General features: G+C 36.3%; 1 protein-coding gene across 1 annotated transcript in view; it reads right to left on the bottom strand.

The window, feature by feature from the left end:
* Positions 1-17,139, bottom strand: part of RALGPS2 (Ral GEF with PH domain and SH3 binding motif 2) — a 156,626-nt gene extending 139,487 nt beyond the window's left edge. Inside the window, exons 1-3 of the mRNA XM_007937615.1 lie at positions 17,083-17,139; positions 14,020-14,124; positions 12,696-12,746 (exon numbers count right to left, since the gene is read on the bottom strand). Coding sequence (XP_007935806.1) covers positions 12,696-12,746; positions 14,020-14,124; positions 17,083-17,139 — 213 coding nt within the window. The remainder of the gene's footprint in view (positions 1-12,695; positions 12,747-14,019; positions 14,125-17,082) is intronic.
* Positions 17,140-18,117: the final 978 nt, after the last annotated feature.

Here is an 18,117-nt window from a genome sequence, read left to right as displayed (position 1 = left end):
CATCCATAGAGAGAGAAAGCTGGACAGACAGGAACACACTGTTAAGAAGGGCACAGGGAGCGGGTATAGTCCCAGGGAGCGGAGGGGAGGGGAAGAGAGTTTTTATGGTTAGGGTTGGTAATCGGGTGTGAAATCAAATGTGCATGAACTGTTGAATATAAAACAAATTTGCTTTGTAAATCTGCACCCAAAGCACAATAAAATTCTAAAAAATAAAGCATGGGAAGAAAAAAAATACAAACTTTTGTTTCCACAGAAAGAATGTTATTTTATAAAAGTCACATTTTTAGTTTGGGTAGCAGACTTTTGCAGAAATGACTCCAAACATGATAAACAATGGAAAATAATATGGCTAACAGGCTATACAATATAAAATTTGGAATGGTCATTCATCAAATCTCAAATATCAAACAGGTACTTTTCTAGGCACTAGAGATACATCAGTAAACAGAACAGACAAAAGTTCCTGCCCTCATGGAATTTACATTCTAGTGAGGTGACAACAAACCCCAACCCCCAACATCTACCACCTCTTAAGTCTCTTAAGTCCATGGTGGCACAATGGTTAAGGGCTCAGATGCTAACTGAAAGGTCAGTGGTTCAAACCCACCAGCCACTCCACTTTCGTTAAGATCAAAGTGTAGGAAACCTATGGAACAGTTTTGCTCTGTCCTATAGGGTTATTATGATCAGAATCAACTCAATAGCACATAACAAGTCTCCTGCAGTTATGATCAAAATTCAGATTTATTACTGTTTGATAACTGCATTTAACTGCAGCTCTTACTCTCATCACCAATGAAAACTACTCCATTGACCTAGAAGGCACTTTAAAGATTAACTAGTTGAAACATCTTTAATTCACATTTGGGGAGGGGAAAGCCAAAGATATGAATGAGATTACATAAGTGGTATAATTTAGAAATGAAAAAGCTAAAACTGAAATGCAAGTTGGTTCCTTGTTCTTACAGTTTTGCCATTAAATGCCCCCACACACATGTGAATAAGTATATGCAACTACGCATATATGTACACTAATCCAAAAACCTTTAAAATAAATGAAATTAAGAAAGACTTTAAGTGAGCACCCATTTTGAGTGCTATTTGTTACTGATTTTTTTTGAATGTTCAGCAGAATATGGCAAATTGCTCCTAAAAGATGGCTTAAACTTTTGTAAAATAAAGCAAATGCGTAAGTTGTAAGGACAGTAACAGTAGTTGAATGTAGATAATAGAACTACCAATAATTTTCTTTCTTTCTATTCACCGTAATTACAGCTTCAGCAAACATGTTTTGTTCCCTCTCTATCTCTAAAAGAAAAAAACTGCCTATTGGTAAGATGAGAGAATAGTGCAAAGCTTGGTCCTGTTAAGAGAAGTCATGAATCAATTTGTTTATACTGCTTGGGTCAATGGCACCAGCCATGGAGATCACTGTGTTGACGTCAGTAATGGAGAGGGAGTCGTCAGTGCATATATAACTGACTGAGCTGAGGCCTGTTCTCAGGTCCAACAATCATGTATAGGAACTAAGGAATATTCCTTTTTCTAAAGCCAATGAACTTGTAGTATCACTGTAATATCATGTAATATGTAAAATATGTATATATTTATATAAATACATATATTCATGGATATATTATATATGTACAATATTTCACATATATATTATATATGTACAATATATAATATATATTATACACATTATATATATATAAATATGTGAAATCTTGTAATATCACTGCACTCTTAACAAATATCCTTCAGAGTTGAATAGGTTACTTAGCAGGTAAAAGCAACTGCAGACACTCGAAAAAGAGAAGGGGAGAGAAGGGAAAGAAATCATGTCTAGGTTTCTGACTCATAAATAGAAAGAATGGGAATCACTAAGGCAGGGAAACTTAAAAAATAAACAATCCTCGAGCAAACACTTTTCCTACAAAATTGTATTCCTACTAAATAGTTTTTTAAAATTACTGGTCAACATTCATTAAATTTTTTTCACTGGTGAACATCTTTCTCCTTTCTCTCCACCATCAAACAAAAAACTGCGAAAGAAGTACCATATCTGTTCTATCTTCTTTAAATGTGATGTAATCTCAAGTGTGTCACAGGTTGGAGGAAAAACAGACTTAGCTTTATATATGATTCAGATTTGCTCATAAAGACATGATTTATTTGACCAGATTCTATCGATGATCATGTAATAAAACATTTTCTTGACAACTCAAAGTACACAACAGTGAAGTTTCAGAATTTTTCTTTTCCCCTGAGTAAGTCTGAGGTAGACAAGTAGAACAAATATTTCAGATAAGCAGCTTTATCTCAGAAAACAATGGCATTTCTTAAAGCTGCCCTTTTCTTTCTAAGCAAGACAACAAGAAATTTAGGTAGAAAAGCTTAGCTAAATTCTGCTTAACAGGAAAGATTTGGGAGTACAGAAGTCCACAAACTGGTAGGAAGTACTTCTTGTTGTTGTTATATGCCGTGGAGTCAGACCCAACTCATAGCGACCCCTCCTTGGGTTTCTTAGGCGATATCACTACAGAAGTAGATTGCCCAACCTTCCTTCCGAGCAGTGGCTGGTGAGTTTGAACCACCAGCCTTCTGGCTAGCAGTCAAGTGCCTTAGGCACTATACTATCAGACCTCCTAGGAAGTACTTAGAGAACTGAATCAGCAATGGGAGACACATTAGTTCACTGTTTCAGTTAACTCAGAAATTACCTCTGTTATAGAAAACTAATCCTTATGTAGCTCAATTATCAACCTATAACTAAAATCACCACACCACATAATTGAATGCAGGATCTACAGTCTTCACAGTTCAAATGTAGCAAATATTTTATTTCAGAAAATGTGAGTCAATCGTCACCTGAACTAAATTTAAGTATGAATAAATGCATGTAAAGATATTCAAATTAAATAGTTTTGGTGCAACTTAAAATATTTTAAACAATTGTATAAAATCAAAGTAGAGACCTAAACTTAGGTATAATGGAAAAAAGTATAAAATAAATAAAAAAAAAAAATTACTGTCGGAGTTGATTCTGACTCATAGTGACCCTATCAGACACGGTAGAATTGTCCCACAGGGTTTCTTTATTGCAGCAGACTGCCTCATCTTTCTCCCACGAGCGACTGTGCAAACTGCTGACCTTTCAGGTAGCAGCTGAATGCTTAGCCACTGCACCACCAGGGCTCCTTGAAAATAAATATACTGGGTACTTCCTATATTAATTGGGGGAGCTAAGTTGGGCAATCATCTACTTTCATAGTGATATCGCCTTGGAAACCCAAGGAGGGGTTGCTATGAGTCAGATCCGATTCGACGGCAGTGAATTTGGTTTTCTTTTTCCCCCATATTAATTAATGGTTACTGCTTCTTCACTTTACGCCATTTCAGCTTATGAATATAGGATTGCTCTACTTTAGAAAAGCAGGGGAATTCTGTGCCTTTTTATGCTAATAAATAATGAAGTAAACTATCTAACATCATGGCTTAATCAATGTTGTTAAATTTATCAATAAGCAAATGTTTGGGCATAATCAGTATCTGCGTAACTGTTTTAGAAAACATTTGTAAATGTTCATGTTCCATAACCCAATAATTCTACTTCTGAGAAAATTCTCACAAACAAGGAGACATGAAAAAGAATTTTCATAGTAGCTTTGTTTAAATTAAACAGTTGTTGTTGTTGTTGTTATGTGCCGTCAAGTCAGACCTGACTCATAGCGACCCCTCCTTGGGTTTCCGAGGCAGTATCACTACGGAAGTAGCTTGCCCCATCTTCCTTCCGAGGAGTGGCTGGTGGGTTTGAACCTCCAGCTTTCTGGTTAGCAGTCAAGTGTCTTAGCCACTATGCTACCAGAGCTCCCTAAATTAAACATTGGAAATGTTTAAATGGTCAACAAAAGGAGAACAAGTGTGGTGTGATCATAAACTGTGCTATTAAAACAACAAGAGAAATTAATGCACTTGAGTCCATATATCAACATGGATGGTAGTCAACAATGCAGAAGATAAAAAGCAAGGTAAAGATAACAAAAACAGGAGAGCACCATTTATATAAAACTCTAAAACCTACAACAGCACATACTGCTAAGAGATACATATACTTACAGAAAAATATAGCTAAATGTATGGGAGTAATATAAACCAATACTGTACAGTGGTTATCTTGGAAGGAGGTGGGAAGGGTATGTGTGGGATACACAGGGCCTTCAACAGTACTGGTAGGTACATAAGCGTTCACCTTATTATCTTTATGCTTTTTTATATGCCTTAACTATATCATAATAAATTAGTAAATGTTTTTCTGCAGGATGACAAGGTTCTGTTTACACTGACAGATCTAATGTTTATCTTGGTGATTACGTGAGACTGACACATAAAAAGAGTATGTTGGCACTACATCATTTCTTCCAGTAGAATTGCTGCCGTCAGTTTTTTAAAACTTTCTCTCACAGAGCAAACATTTACTAAACACAATATTCAGTCTTTCATTCTAAATATTGAGCTCCAACTACATGCCATACAGATAAAATAGTAAAACTATCCATTCTCTGCCCTCAAATAGCTTAGTGGAAAAGGCAAGGAATAATCCAACAAGCACATGATTAACAACACTTTACCACCTGATCATTTCCTCCTTATATTCTTAAGTATTTTCTTTGTTCACTTACCTCATAGAATACTGCCCAATCCCAAAACCAAATCAACTGCCATCAAGATGATCCCAACTCATAGAGACCCTATACGACAGAACTGAACTGCCGCACAGGGTTTCCTACCTAGGCTGTAATCTTTACGAAAGCAGACCGTCACATCTTTCTCCCACAGAGCAGGTGATGGGTTTGAACCCACTGACCTTTCGGTTGGCAGTCCAGCGCTTTAACCACTGCACCACCAGGGCTCCTTCAGAATACCATACTACTGTGGCTTTCCTCCTAAATCACTGGCTGCTGCTTGTTGGTCTCTTTTGCTGGTTCCTCCTCATTTATAAAATGACCTTTCTTTTTCTCTATTTTCACTTCCTTAGTAATTTCACTTTCATTTTATGTCTACTCTATATTCACTCACTTAGTACTTTCACTTATATTTTAAGTATCTCTACCCTGACATCTCCCAAATTTTCATCTCCAGCCTGGATTACATTCTGCTTAATTCTCCCTGGGTGTCTGTCTAACAGGTACATAAAGCTTAGTATGTCCAAAACGGAACTCCTGATCTTCCCTCAAAATCTGTTCCTCCAGCCTTTCTCCAATAGCCTGCATTGGGCAACCTTATATTCTACATGAATGGCAGCCCCATGGGTTATACAACAAAACAATCACAATTTTCCATCCAGAGAATATCAACTACATACTACTGGTGTCAGCCAACAATCCTGAAGTCATCCCTGACTCTCTTGCACACAGTGTCTGACAGTTTCTCATCATCTCTTCCACTCCAACCCTGATTCAAGCCACCTTCATCTCTTACATAGTCTCCTTGATTCAGTCTTTGGCAAAACCCTCCTTCCCCTACCTGCTCACTTTCCCACACATCTTAATCTGCACCCAGAAAGAGCCACTTAAAATCTAAGTGAGGAAATGTCACTCCTCTACATGAAACCCTCCAATGATGCCTCACCTTTTTCAGAGTAATGGTGTTCAAGGTTCACACCATCTAGCCCTCACTCTATCTCTCACCTTCTACTGGATTCTCTCCCTTGCTCACTCCACTATAGCTCTCTGGTCTTTGCCCTTGCTGTTCCCTCTACCTGCAAGACCCTTCCCCAAAAAACCCACATGACTTGCTCTCTTACTTCAAGTCTTTGTTCAGATGTCACCTTCTCAGTGAAGCTTTCCCTGACCACTCTATCTAAAATTCCCCTCACTCCCTATTCTCTCTCTGCTTTACTTTTTTCATGACAATTACTGCCTAGCTCACCTCACTCAAATGTAAGATCATGAGGTCAGGAATTTTATTCTGTTCATTACTGTATCTCCAACAACTAAAATGTTGTTGTTGTTATGTGCCATCAAGTCAGACCCAACTCACAGAGAGGCAGTATCACTACAGAAGTAGATTGCCCAACTTTCCTTCCGAGGAGTGGCTGGTAAAACAGAATAGTTAGTGTCTGACAAATAGTAGCCATTCAGTAAATATTTGTTGAATCACAACACAAATGCAAAACCACAACTTTCAAGTCCAGTGAAGAAGTACAGAGTGCTAGGAAAGCCTACAGGGAGACAAAAATAGCTTAGTAGGTGAAGTCAGAGTTGATGTGAGAACTTAAGGATAAACAGAAGTTAACCAGGATGCATACAGGCTTAGTGGTGACAGGGACTAAAGGAAGGCCAGTGTAGCTAGACCAGAGAGAGGAAAAAAGGTATAAAATGGGTCTGGAGAAGGTAGAAAGAGGCAAAGCTATGAAAATATTTGTAGACTATATTAGGATGTTTTGCCTTTATCTTCAGAGCAACAGGACGCTACTGAAGTGTTTTAAATGGGCAGACAAGAGTTAGAAGAGTGAGAGTAAATGCAGGTACATCAGGTTAGAGGCTATAGCACTACTTCAACTGAGAGAAGGTATCTTGAATTAGGGTACTGGAACAGAGACAGAATGAGCAGACAAGATACTCAGGAGGCTAAAAACTGATGGGATTGGGGTTTGATCAGATATAGGGAGTCAAATCAAGGCAATTTTAAGGTTTATAGGCTGTCCCCAAGTTATGAACATCTCACTATAGACAACTCATACTTGCCCTTTCACGTCATGTAAATTTTCCCTTTGAAATGACTGAATCTACTCTCAACAAATTCTTCCTCACAATCACCTCCCCTTGCTGCATGTGCAGCTTTTAAATCATTGAAAAGTCTTTGGGCCTTTTTCCCACTAAAGTAAGGCTAAGTAAGAACCATATGTACCTCTTCCAACTCACAAATTTGACTTAAAAACATAAGAAGATAACTTGTTCCCAAGCTCCAAGGACTGCTTGTACTTCTAACTTTCACAAAGCACTGTTAGATGTCCCAGAGGAATGAAAAATTAGACCTCATCTATGTCCTCACAAGTAATTATTATCCAGATCTTCAACGTCCAACCCACTAGCCACAAACGGCTACTGAGTACCTGCAAATAAAGATGTAATAAGTGTAAAAAATACACTAGATTGTAAAGTCTTAGTACTTGCTAAGTACTTAGGAAAAAAAGAACATAAAACATCTCAGTAATTTTTATACTGATTACAAGTTGAAGTGATAGTATTTTACATGCAGCAAGTTAAATACAATATATTATTAAAATTAATTTCATGGGCTTTTTTTTTTTTTACTCTTTAATGTGATTACTGAAAATTTAAAGTTATATAAGTGGCCCCCATTATGTTTCTATTGGACAGTGCTGATCTGATATGAAATAACAATACTGTTCAGTTGTTACAATTCATTCAAAAGCAAAAAAAAAAAAAAAAAAAACTGTATTTAAGGAAAAGATTACTGAATCTCAGGGTAAACAAAATATAATATAATATAATATAATATTCATAAAGCATCTAGGTTTGGCTTGTTTTGTCCAGGGAAGTAAAAAAATGAATTACTATTTTTTTTTCCATTTAAACACAAAAGCTTAAAACAAAAAAACCAAAAGTTCTATTTGCACCCTAGTCCTGAAATAGATTCTTCTTCTTCTTCTATTGCTAGTACCATGTTTCCCTCAGAGAGCCTTCCAGGTTATAGGAAAAAAGTCAAGAAAACACAATGTGGAAATGATAGCAACTGAGAGAGATCATTAAGGCCTTAGAGGTGACAAACCTGAGATACTAAGACACATTAAGTAACTTATTCAACTATCACAGGACTAACACTGACTATACTATAAAAAGACATGGATACTTTCCTTAAATAGTTAATGTTGTTGCTGTTAGATGGCATTGAGTTAGCTCTGACTCACAGCAACCCTACGTAGAACAGGACGAAACACTGCTGGGTCGTATGCATCCTCAATCCTTGCTATACTTGAATCCACTGTTGCAGCCACTGTGTCAATCCATCTCACTGAAGTGCTTCCCCTTTTTTGCTGACCCTCCAATTTACCAAGCATGATATCCTTCTCCAGGGAATGGGCCCTTCTGAAAACTTGACCAAAGTAGGTGTGATGAAGTCTAGCCATTCTCACTTCCAAGGAGCATTCCAGCTGCACTTCTTCCAGGACAGATTTGTTCACTCTTCTGGCAGAAGAATACTTTTAGTATTCTTCACCAACACCACAACTCAAAAGCATCACCATGGTTTAGGTTAGCTGCACCTTAGTCTTCAAAGAGACATCTTTGCTCTTCAACACTTTGATCTTTAGCAGCAGATCTGCCCAGTGCAATACCATGTCTGATGTCTTGACTATTGCCTCCACGGGTGTTGTTTATGGATCCACATAATATGAAATCTTTGACAACTTCTCCATTTATTGTGATGCAGCTTATTAGTCCAGTTGTGAGGATTTTCATTTTCTTTATGTTGAGGTGTAATCCATACTGCACTGTAGTTTTCAATATTCACCAGTAAGTGCCTCAAGTCATCTTCACTTTCAGCAAGTAAGACTGTGTTGTCTGCATATTACAGGTTGTTAATGAGTCTTCCTTCAATCCTGATGCCATGTTCTTCTTCATATAGTCCAACTTCTCAGATTATTTGCTCAGCATACAAACTAAATAAGTATGGTGAAAGGACACAACCCTGATTTTAAACCATGCAGTATCCCCTTGTTCTATCTGAATGACAGCCTCCTGGTCTACGTATAGGTTCCTCATGAGAACAATTAAGTGTTCTGGAATTCCCATTCTTCTCACTGTTATCCATAATTTGTTATGATTCACCCAGTCTAATGCTTTGCATAGTCAACAAAGAAATATCTTTCTGGCATTTTTTGCTCTCAGTCAAGATCTATCTGACATCAGCAATGATATCCCTTGTTCCACATGCTCTTCTGAATCCAGCTTGCATTTCTGGCAGTATATTCCTAGTCAATATATTGCTACAACTTTTTGAATTATCATCAGCAAAATTTTACTTGCATGTGATATGAATGATATCGTTTGATAATTTCCACAATCTGTTGAATCACCTTTTTTTGGAAAGGGTACAAATATGGAACTCTTCCAGTTAGTTGTCCAGGTAGCTGTCTTCCAAATTCCTTGACATAGATAAGTGCTTCCAGTGTGACATCTGTTTGTTGAAAGATCTCAATAGGTATTCCGTCAATTCCTGGAGCCTTGTTTTTAACCAATTCCTTCAGTGCAGCTTTGATTTCTTCTTTCAATACCATTGGTTCTTGATCATATGCTACTTCCTGAAATAGCTGAACAATGATCAATTCTTTTTGCTACAGGACTCTGTGTATTCCTTCCATCTTCTTTTGATGTTTCCTGCATCATTTGATATTTTGCCCATAGAATCTTTCAGTATTGCAATTGGAGGCTTGAGTTTTTTCTTCAGTTTTTTCAGCTTGAGAAATGCTGACCATGTTCTTCGCTTTTGGTTTTCTAACCCCAGTTGCACATTTCATTATAATAACTGACTGTGTCTTCTCGAGCTGCTCTTTGAAATCTTCTGTTCAGCTCTTTTATCTTGTCATTTCTTCCATTTGCTTTAGCTACTCTCTGTTCAAGAGCAAGTTTCAGAGTCTTTTTTGACATCCATTTTGGTCTTTTCTTCCTTTCCTGTCTTTTTAATGACTGTTTGCTTTCTTCATGGATGATGCTCTTGATGCTATCCCCTCATTCATCTGGTTTTCAGTCACTGGTATTCAATGCATCAAATCTATTCTTTAAATGGTCTCCAAATTCAGGTGGGATATAATCAAGGTCATATTTTGGTTCTCGTGGACTTGTTTTAATTGTCTTCAGCTTCAACTTGAAATTGCATATGAGCAGTTGATGGTCTATTCCACAGTCTTGTTTTGGCTGAAGATATTGAGCTTCTCCATCGTCTCTTTCCCCATTGCCTCTTTCCACAGATGCAGTTGATCTGATTCCCATATACTTCACCTGGCAAGGTCCACATGTACAGGTGTCATTTATGTTGTTGAAAAAAGGTATTTGCAATGAGTAAGTCATAGTCTTGCAAAAGTCTATCATGCAATCTCTGCTGTCATTTCTACCACCAAGGCCATATTTTCCAATTACCGGTGATTCTTCTTTGTTTCTAACTTTTGCATTCCAATCACCTGTATTAATCAATACATCTTGATTGCATGTTTGGTCAATTTCAGACTGCACAATGTGAAACCTATCCATCATGGGTGACCCTGCTGGTATATGAAATACTGGTGGCATAGCCTCCAGCCTCACAGCAACATACACACCACCACAGTACAACAAATGACAGACAAGTGGTGGTAAATAGTTATAGTCATTATAAACTGTGTTCAGGTACACTGCACACTTGTATATACTGCAACAAGTACACTGTATTTTGTTTCCAAAAGAACTAAAAAATACATCTACCTTATGGTACTGAATCTCAGCATCATCAATGAGTTTGTTCTGGTGTAAAAAATTATATTTATATTCTTATTCATAGAATGGGAAAGTTTCAGTTTTTAGAGTCTAAAACCTTGTTCTAACACTCAGTCATGTATCAAAGGCAACTGTTAGTTACTGTTTCCTCATCAGTAAAATATCACCATACCAAAGTGAAAATGATAGGCCCACTACACAGATAAGACACACAAAGAACAAAAAAATGGTTTACAAGGGGACCAGGTTTGCCGTTCTGATACAGCCTGGTGGAACCACTGAGACTATGGTCCCTAGCTGCCCTTCAGGTCTGGAATTGAACCCACACCTGTGGCTTCCAGCCAAACAAAAGATAAGCATATGAGTTGAACATTTATATTAGGTAGATACACTCCTTGGAGAGAACAATCATGGGAGAAAGAAGGGCTGTTTATGCACAGGGAGACAGCTCAGGGGGCAGGAGTGCATGGAGGGATGGACACAGGGAAGAGGTAACAATCGGGAGGAAGTGGGAGGAGAATTGTTGCATTGGGGTGAACTGTAGTCAATGTCCTGAGACAAAGTGTATGTGAACTGTTGTATGGAAAGTGAATTTGCTCTATAAACTTTCACCCAAATCACAATTGAAAAAGAAAAAAAAAAGCACCTTAGATAACCATACATCACAATGCCTGGTCTGCAGTTGTAAGGATTTTGCTGATCTTCATTATGAGTTAACAAACATATAAAATCCTAGAATCTTCAAGCCAGTACTGACATAGGAAAAACTTAATAAAATATCTGTAATTGTAATGAGTCTCAGAGTTTGAAAGTCCAATGAGATTGCTAGGTTCAGCCAGCCAGCGTCTTGTTTGTAAATTCATCATGCTCTTTTGGAGTAATTTTTTGAGCCATTTTACATTGGGTGGAAGGGATCTAAATGACTACAGAAATGAGACTATGGGGTTATAGAGCTGTGCTGGATGTGTAATCCATCACCTAGGAATATCTATGTATACACTCTTGGCCTTCTTCTCCACTTACCTTTATTCAAGGCTTTCCTGACCATACACTGTATAGATGATGTTTAAAAATGCTCTCCACACCTAGTATATTGTACAAACGTTTTTTAAAAGAATTAAAGATGTTTTTGGACTACAGCAATGCACTGAATTAAATGTATACATACAGAATGTATATATATAAAAAATATGAACTTGGTTTACAATGTTGTTTAACACTTATCATTATTAAATATGTTCTATGTTAGAACATCAAGTAGGTTGAGTAAGTCCCGACTCATAGAGACCCCTCCTTTGGTTTCCTAGGCAGTATCACTATGGAAGTAGATTGCCCAACCTTCCTTCTGAGGACTGGCTGGTGGGTCTGAACCACCAGCCTTCTGGTCAGCAGACAAGTGCCTTAGCCACTATGCTACCAGAGCGCCTAATATGTTCTATAGAAAAACAAAATGGTTTATAGTGGGTAGATGCATAATATAGATTTGTTCCTAATTTTTATTAAAAACAAATGTCCTGCTTGATCTTCCCTCTTCTCTCCAAATTGTCAACACAAAGTAATATTATAAAGTCATAAATTAAAGGTATTGGGAAAACAATTTTTGTAGTTAGTTGTGATACCTAGTTTCTATTTTCTATCCTACCATTAAAAAAGCTTCAAAGCCATGGGCAAATCATTCAATCCCTCTAAGTTTTTCCTCCCTTTAGTAAAGGAATAAAACTGAATCAACCAACATGATTCAAATAATCCCATCTATGACACAGGAGCTGTGGTAGCGTAGTGCCTAAGGCACTTGACTGCTAACCAGAAGACTGGCGGCTCAAACCCATCAACCACTCCTCGGAAGGAAGGTTGGGCAATCTACTTCCATAGTGATACTGCCTCAGAAACCCAAGGAGGGGTCACTATGAGTTGGGTCTGAGTCAATGGCACACAACCACAACAACAACATGATTCATCACATACGGGGTCACCATGAGTTAATATCAACTCACTATGTTTTATGACTCGATATATAATTATAAATGCCTCACTAATTTCTGAGGTCTGAATAATACAAAGGCAATGTAAATTCGAAAACTTTAAACATTTTTAAATTAATATAAAATATAATTTACATCTTTAAGCCTTCTTCATTTGGGATATTATAACTGGTCATTTTGTATATTTAAAAGAAAATTTCTTAAAACTACTCACATCTGGTTGAATGGCTTTAAATACTGGAACATCCATTAATGTTATCTGACCCTGAAACACAAAATAAAAATTGACATTATCATCTTTAGAATTCCATGATATAACCTGCATTCCACAATAAAATTATATTCTATACCGAAATTAATACAGAAATCTTCACTAGAATAAAAACTGTCAACTTATTAGTACTGTAAGAGGCTAATCAGAAAATGAAAGTTATATTTAACAGTACAAGGGCTAAATTAATTCTAATTATCTCATGCCTGTTTGTATTTTTTGGGAGTTAAATGAGGTAAAGTTAGAAAATAAAACAAAAATAATTTTAAAAATTTAGACATGGTCCAACAGTAAATAAAAATCAAAACCAAAAATCAGATCTACTGGTTCACAAAACAGTGTTCTTGTTATACCTATTAAATATCTCCTCAAACTTATAAAATCTGGTTGTGATAAAAAGAGGTTTTCTACCTAATTTATAAAGGTGCTCTGGGAGCATAGTGGCTAAAGCACTTGACTGCTAACCAGAAGGCTGGCGGTTCAAACCCACCAGCCACTTCTTGGAAGGAAGGTTGGGCAATCCTACTTCCGTAGTGATACTGCCTCGGAAATCCAAGGACAGGTCGCTATGAGTGGGGGCCGACTCGACGGCACATAACAACAACAACAACAACAACCTAATTTATAAAAAGTAATCAGACTACAATAGTAGTAACAGATTTTATCAAAGGACTTTTACATGGCTATGGACCTATCTCATTTATGGTTATACATGCAAAATAAAAATCCAACATTATAGTTTTATTCCTGAAATGGAAGAGTAATTAAATATCAGAACATCAATAGATTCCATTAACAAATCAAAGGAAAAAGAGAACAACAAATAATGTAAATAATGTTAATGTCAGTTTTTTGGTACCTTTTATGATACTGCAGTAACACTTTCATATTTCATTTTTCAATTTCTTAAACTGAAAGTAAATATACCTCTTTAGAAATGGCAAGAAAGTAGAGTTGGCCTGGGGAAGTAATACAGGTAGGGATTAAAGTAATTACCATAAAAGTAAATACTTACTACTTGCCAAGTTTGAAGTATAATTCATGAAGCTAAAACTATCTACATTCTTCTCACATCCCACCTTATCCCTGTTCCTCAGTGCTTTCTCCATCACTGTGCTTTTCTTCCCATCAATTCCCACACTCAGGTTTTTTTGTTTTTTTTTTAATGTTTTACAATATCCTCCACTGGGCCTACAAATGCTAAGTCAACAGCACCAATATGTAAATTATGGGCAAAAACTGGAGAAGGAAAAGGTGGGAAGCTTACCGCATACTCTTCTGGTGTAACTTTAAGAACATCGAATACCACAGCATCAAAGCTTTTCTTCAATTCAGAACCTTTGTCACTTAATGATTCAGAGCTGCTACTTTTCTGTCAAGTTTAAAGAAAATATAGATATTTTAACAGTCTCATAGTCAATGTGATAGAAATTTGGCACTAAACATTGCAGAAAACAAAGAAGAGTGGGTCATAATTTTAAACAAACACTGCAGAACATGCTGCTTAGTTGGAAGAGTGTTAGATAAACAGTCCACTTGAAATCTAACCTCAGCTTTAGATTTTTAGTTCTACAGTGAGTCATATTTGTGTGTCAGTTTCCTCATCCTGACATCCTATCATTTTCTGCAGAAATAAAAGATTTAAGCAAGTTCAAGGATTCTCAAATGGAATAAAGGAAAGCCAAAGGAAAAGGGCTTACATTTATTTATAATTTTAAACTAATATTTATTTTTAGAAAAGATAAAATCATTTTAATAACATAAACCACAATAAAATATTTAGACCAATTACACTAATTAAAGAGCTATATAATCCATTCCTTTTTGTTAAATGATGTCTGTTAATGAAATTACAGTTGATACTGCTCTTTCTATTGTATTACAAACCTAAGCATTTTGTGATTAAGAGTACTTACCATTATGTTTGAATTTTCTGTTACTACATATAGAACCAAAAAGGTGGCTATGGGCCCCGAAAATCTTAATTTATGCTAAATTTTCCACTTCTTCTGTACCATGAAATAAAAATGTACTCTGTAGCACATTTGGCTGAATTTTGAGGAACACTCATGTAAAATCATTTAGACTAAACCAAATCCACTGCCAAATCCAAGTCAATTCCAATGCACAGCAACCCTACAGGACAGAGTAGAATTGCCCCACAGAGTTTCCAAGGCTGCAAATCTTTACAGAAACAGACTGCCTCATCTTTCTCTAGCAGGGCAGCTAGTGAGTGGGCCTGAACTGCCAACCTTCTGATTAGCAGCCCAATTCTTTAACCACAGTGCCACTAGAATTCTTTTCTCATTTAGACTAGGATCTACCAAATGGAAATAGGAACTAGGCCACAGTTATAGGCACAAAAAGTAATCAAAATTTCATCACAAAAAGTAATCAAAATTTTTGATTACAAAAAGTAATCAAAAAGTAAACAAAAATTCCAATTACCAAGGTAAAGGTCAATGAGCTGTTACACATCAACTCTAAGCAACTGTCATTATGCCTCATTTAAAATTTTTCTCTCCTTTTCAGTAGTAGCAAAATATCAAGTATAGATTCATAATTATAACAAAAGGAGGGATCCAACTCAGAGTATCTTTAACCATTCATGGCACTGACTCTTTCTATTTGAACCCCCCCACACACACAAAATTAGGAATACAGGCAACAGGAAAAGCCTCATCTTTTAAGTCTGCCCAAGACCTCAGATGTCAGCCACAAGTATGAGAGTTCCCACAATACTCTCACTTCTGTCCTGCTGGACCCCACTATTCCCTCACGTTTGATAACTTGCTAGAATGATTCACAAAACTCAGGAAAGTGCTATACTTACAGTTTTATTACAAAAATAAATTAATAAATAAAAGGACAACTCAGGACCAGTATAAAAAAGAGAAGCATAGGGTGAGGTCTAGGAGACCCCCAATGTTGAACTTCTGTGTTCCAAAAAGGGTGCTTCACCCTCCCAAATACAAATGTCTTTTGTCAACCACTGCCATGTCCACAGTCTTTATTGGAGCCTCATCATGTGGTCATAACTGATTGAATGAATCTATCTATCTGCTTCCCCACTCCTCTACCTGGGTCTTTGTGACCTGGCCAGCTCCCACCTGAGTCAACTCACTGGCATAAACCTTCAGGTATGGTCTTCAGACCTCAGCAAGGACACTTCAGTCACTGGGAAAATTCCTAGGTTTTAGATGTTAGCTCTCACCAACCAAGGACAAAGACCAAATTCTTTTGCTAAAGTTAAATTCTTTCCCGCATACCATCATTCACTTTTCAGTCCCCAGCCCTACTAAGGTCATAAAAAAACTGTCCACCTAAAATAACATTAATCCAGATATATCAAAGATCTGAAAGAAGGGAGAACAAGGCTATATAAACTATAAACAGATTTGCCGCTCTGTCAGCACTGCATATAGAGGAAAATGGGTCTCAAAAGCTGCAAAATATAGGCCACAAACCCATCAGTTTAAGAAGCAGAGAATATATCATCCACAAGACAACAACAAATCAAGTGATTTTATAGATCACTGCCCTTTAAAATTAAGAATTCTCAAAAATATTAATTTAAATGAATGGTTTTCTCTAATGAAAAGACTTATTGTAATTAGATTAAAATTTTGATCCCTTGGTGATATACTACATTAAGAGCAAATGAATTCAAGATAAAACATTAATATTTCTGATTTATAATGAGAAAATTAAGTCAGGTCTGAAACTCTCTAATATTAACCACATAGAGACAAAATCATCTGTGTATCAGATTTAAAAATAATTGCTTAGAGTCAAGAGATCCAGATGGTGCCAAAAATTCAGTGAAAAACAATCTTTCTGTGCCTCATTTGTCCTATTGCCCTTAAGGTTCATGTAAGGTAAAAATATTCTAAAAAGAAACCCAAATGATCCTTTAAAAATAAACATAAGAGAAGGTTTTAAATAATAATTACTTTCTCAAATATCTTCTCAAGTAATACGGATGTAATAGTGTAATGGCTTTTAAATGTAGTCTTCTCTGTGAAAGACTACATTCTAAATCAATCAGTTGAAAATGTTTAACACCAGAATGCCCACTGGAGCTGACTGAACTATACAAAAAGAGGTAACTACTCATCCACTAAATTATTTTGTTTGCCAAGGATAACGATTAAGGTTTCCAAAACGCACAGTAAACACATGAATGACAAAATTAAAGAATTTTTTAAACTCTAAAATATTTGTAGCCCTTTATTTAAAGTTCTTATTTAAGTCTGCAATCAACCATACTCCTTGATAAATTAGAAAGTGAGTTAAGAGAGTTTATAATTAAACGTCTTAAAAGTCTTACCTCAGAAGCAGTAGCTGCAACATTCACATTGCTTGCCTGTCCATTCATTACGTCCATGCTTCCTACAACATCAGTCCCTGACCTTATGTTAACAGCAACAAGGGACCAATTACTTCACGTCCAAGGCCACAAATACATTATTATCCCTGTCAAAAGTAAAGAGAAAAATTAAAACATGTGTCTCATTGGAAATTTAAGGAAATAAATCCACACCTACCATCATGCCACGGTGTAAAACTTTGCCAAGCTCTATTTTTTAATTATACCATTAAATTCAGATTGAAGACAATCATGTATATATTTTCAAATTACAGTAATACTAAACGGGCAGTATTCAATAAAAAACTCAAAAACCAAACTCTGCCATCAAGTCAATTCTGATTCATAGCAACCCTCACTGGGTTTCCAAGACTGTAAATCTTTACAGAAGCAGACTGCCTCATCTTTCTTCTGCAGGGTGGCTGATGGGTTCAAACTACCAACAGCTTGGTTAGCAGCCAAATGCCTTAACCACTATACCACCAGAGCTCCTTATTCAATAAATGTTAGTTATTTTCTTCATCAGCAAAGCAAAAGCATAACTTCTCACTTATTAAATAAATATTGAGGACGGTTGTATTTTTTTCAGTTTTAAGTAAAAAAAAAAAAGAGTAACATGTAAATGACACATGGCAAAATAACACATGCTATATACAGTAATTTTTTAGAAATCCCATTTACCAAGATATCACATATATTTGAAAACAAAAAGAAAATACTATGGGACACATCATAAAAACATAAACATATCTGGTATGTTTATTTGTTTAGGGTTTTAACATTTTTTGAGTGTATTAAATCCATCATCTCATCGATCTTCACAACTACCAATACCATTAATTGGGGAAGATATTATCATACTTACATAACACACACACAAAAAAACAGAACCTCAGGACACAGTAAGCAGGAAGCCAAGAATAAAATTCAAGCCATCAAAATTCTAGTCAAATATTCTTTCAACAATACAACTCTTCTTTCCACTTTATGGGAAGT

This window comes from Orycteropus afer, unplaced genomic scaffold (genome assembly GCF_000298275.1).
Source record: "Orycteropus afer afer isolate SDZICR_OR568_19922 unplaced genomic scaffold, OryAfe1.0 scaffold00043, whole genome shotgun sequence".
Taxonomy (NCBI): domain Eukaryota; kingdom Metazoa; phylum Chordata; class Mammalia; order Tubulidentata; family Orycteropodidae; genus Orycteropus; species Orycteropus afer.
The sequence above is the reverse complement of the archived record's forward strand: the minus strand, read 5'-3'. Positions and strand labels throughout refer to the sequence as shown.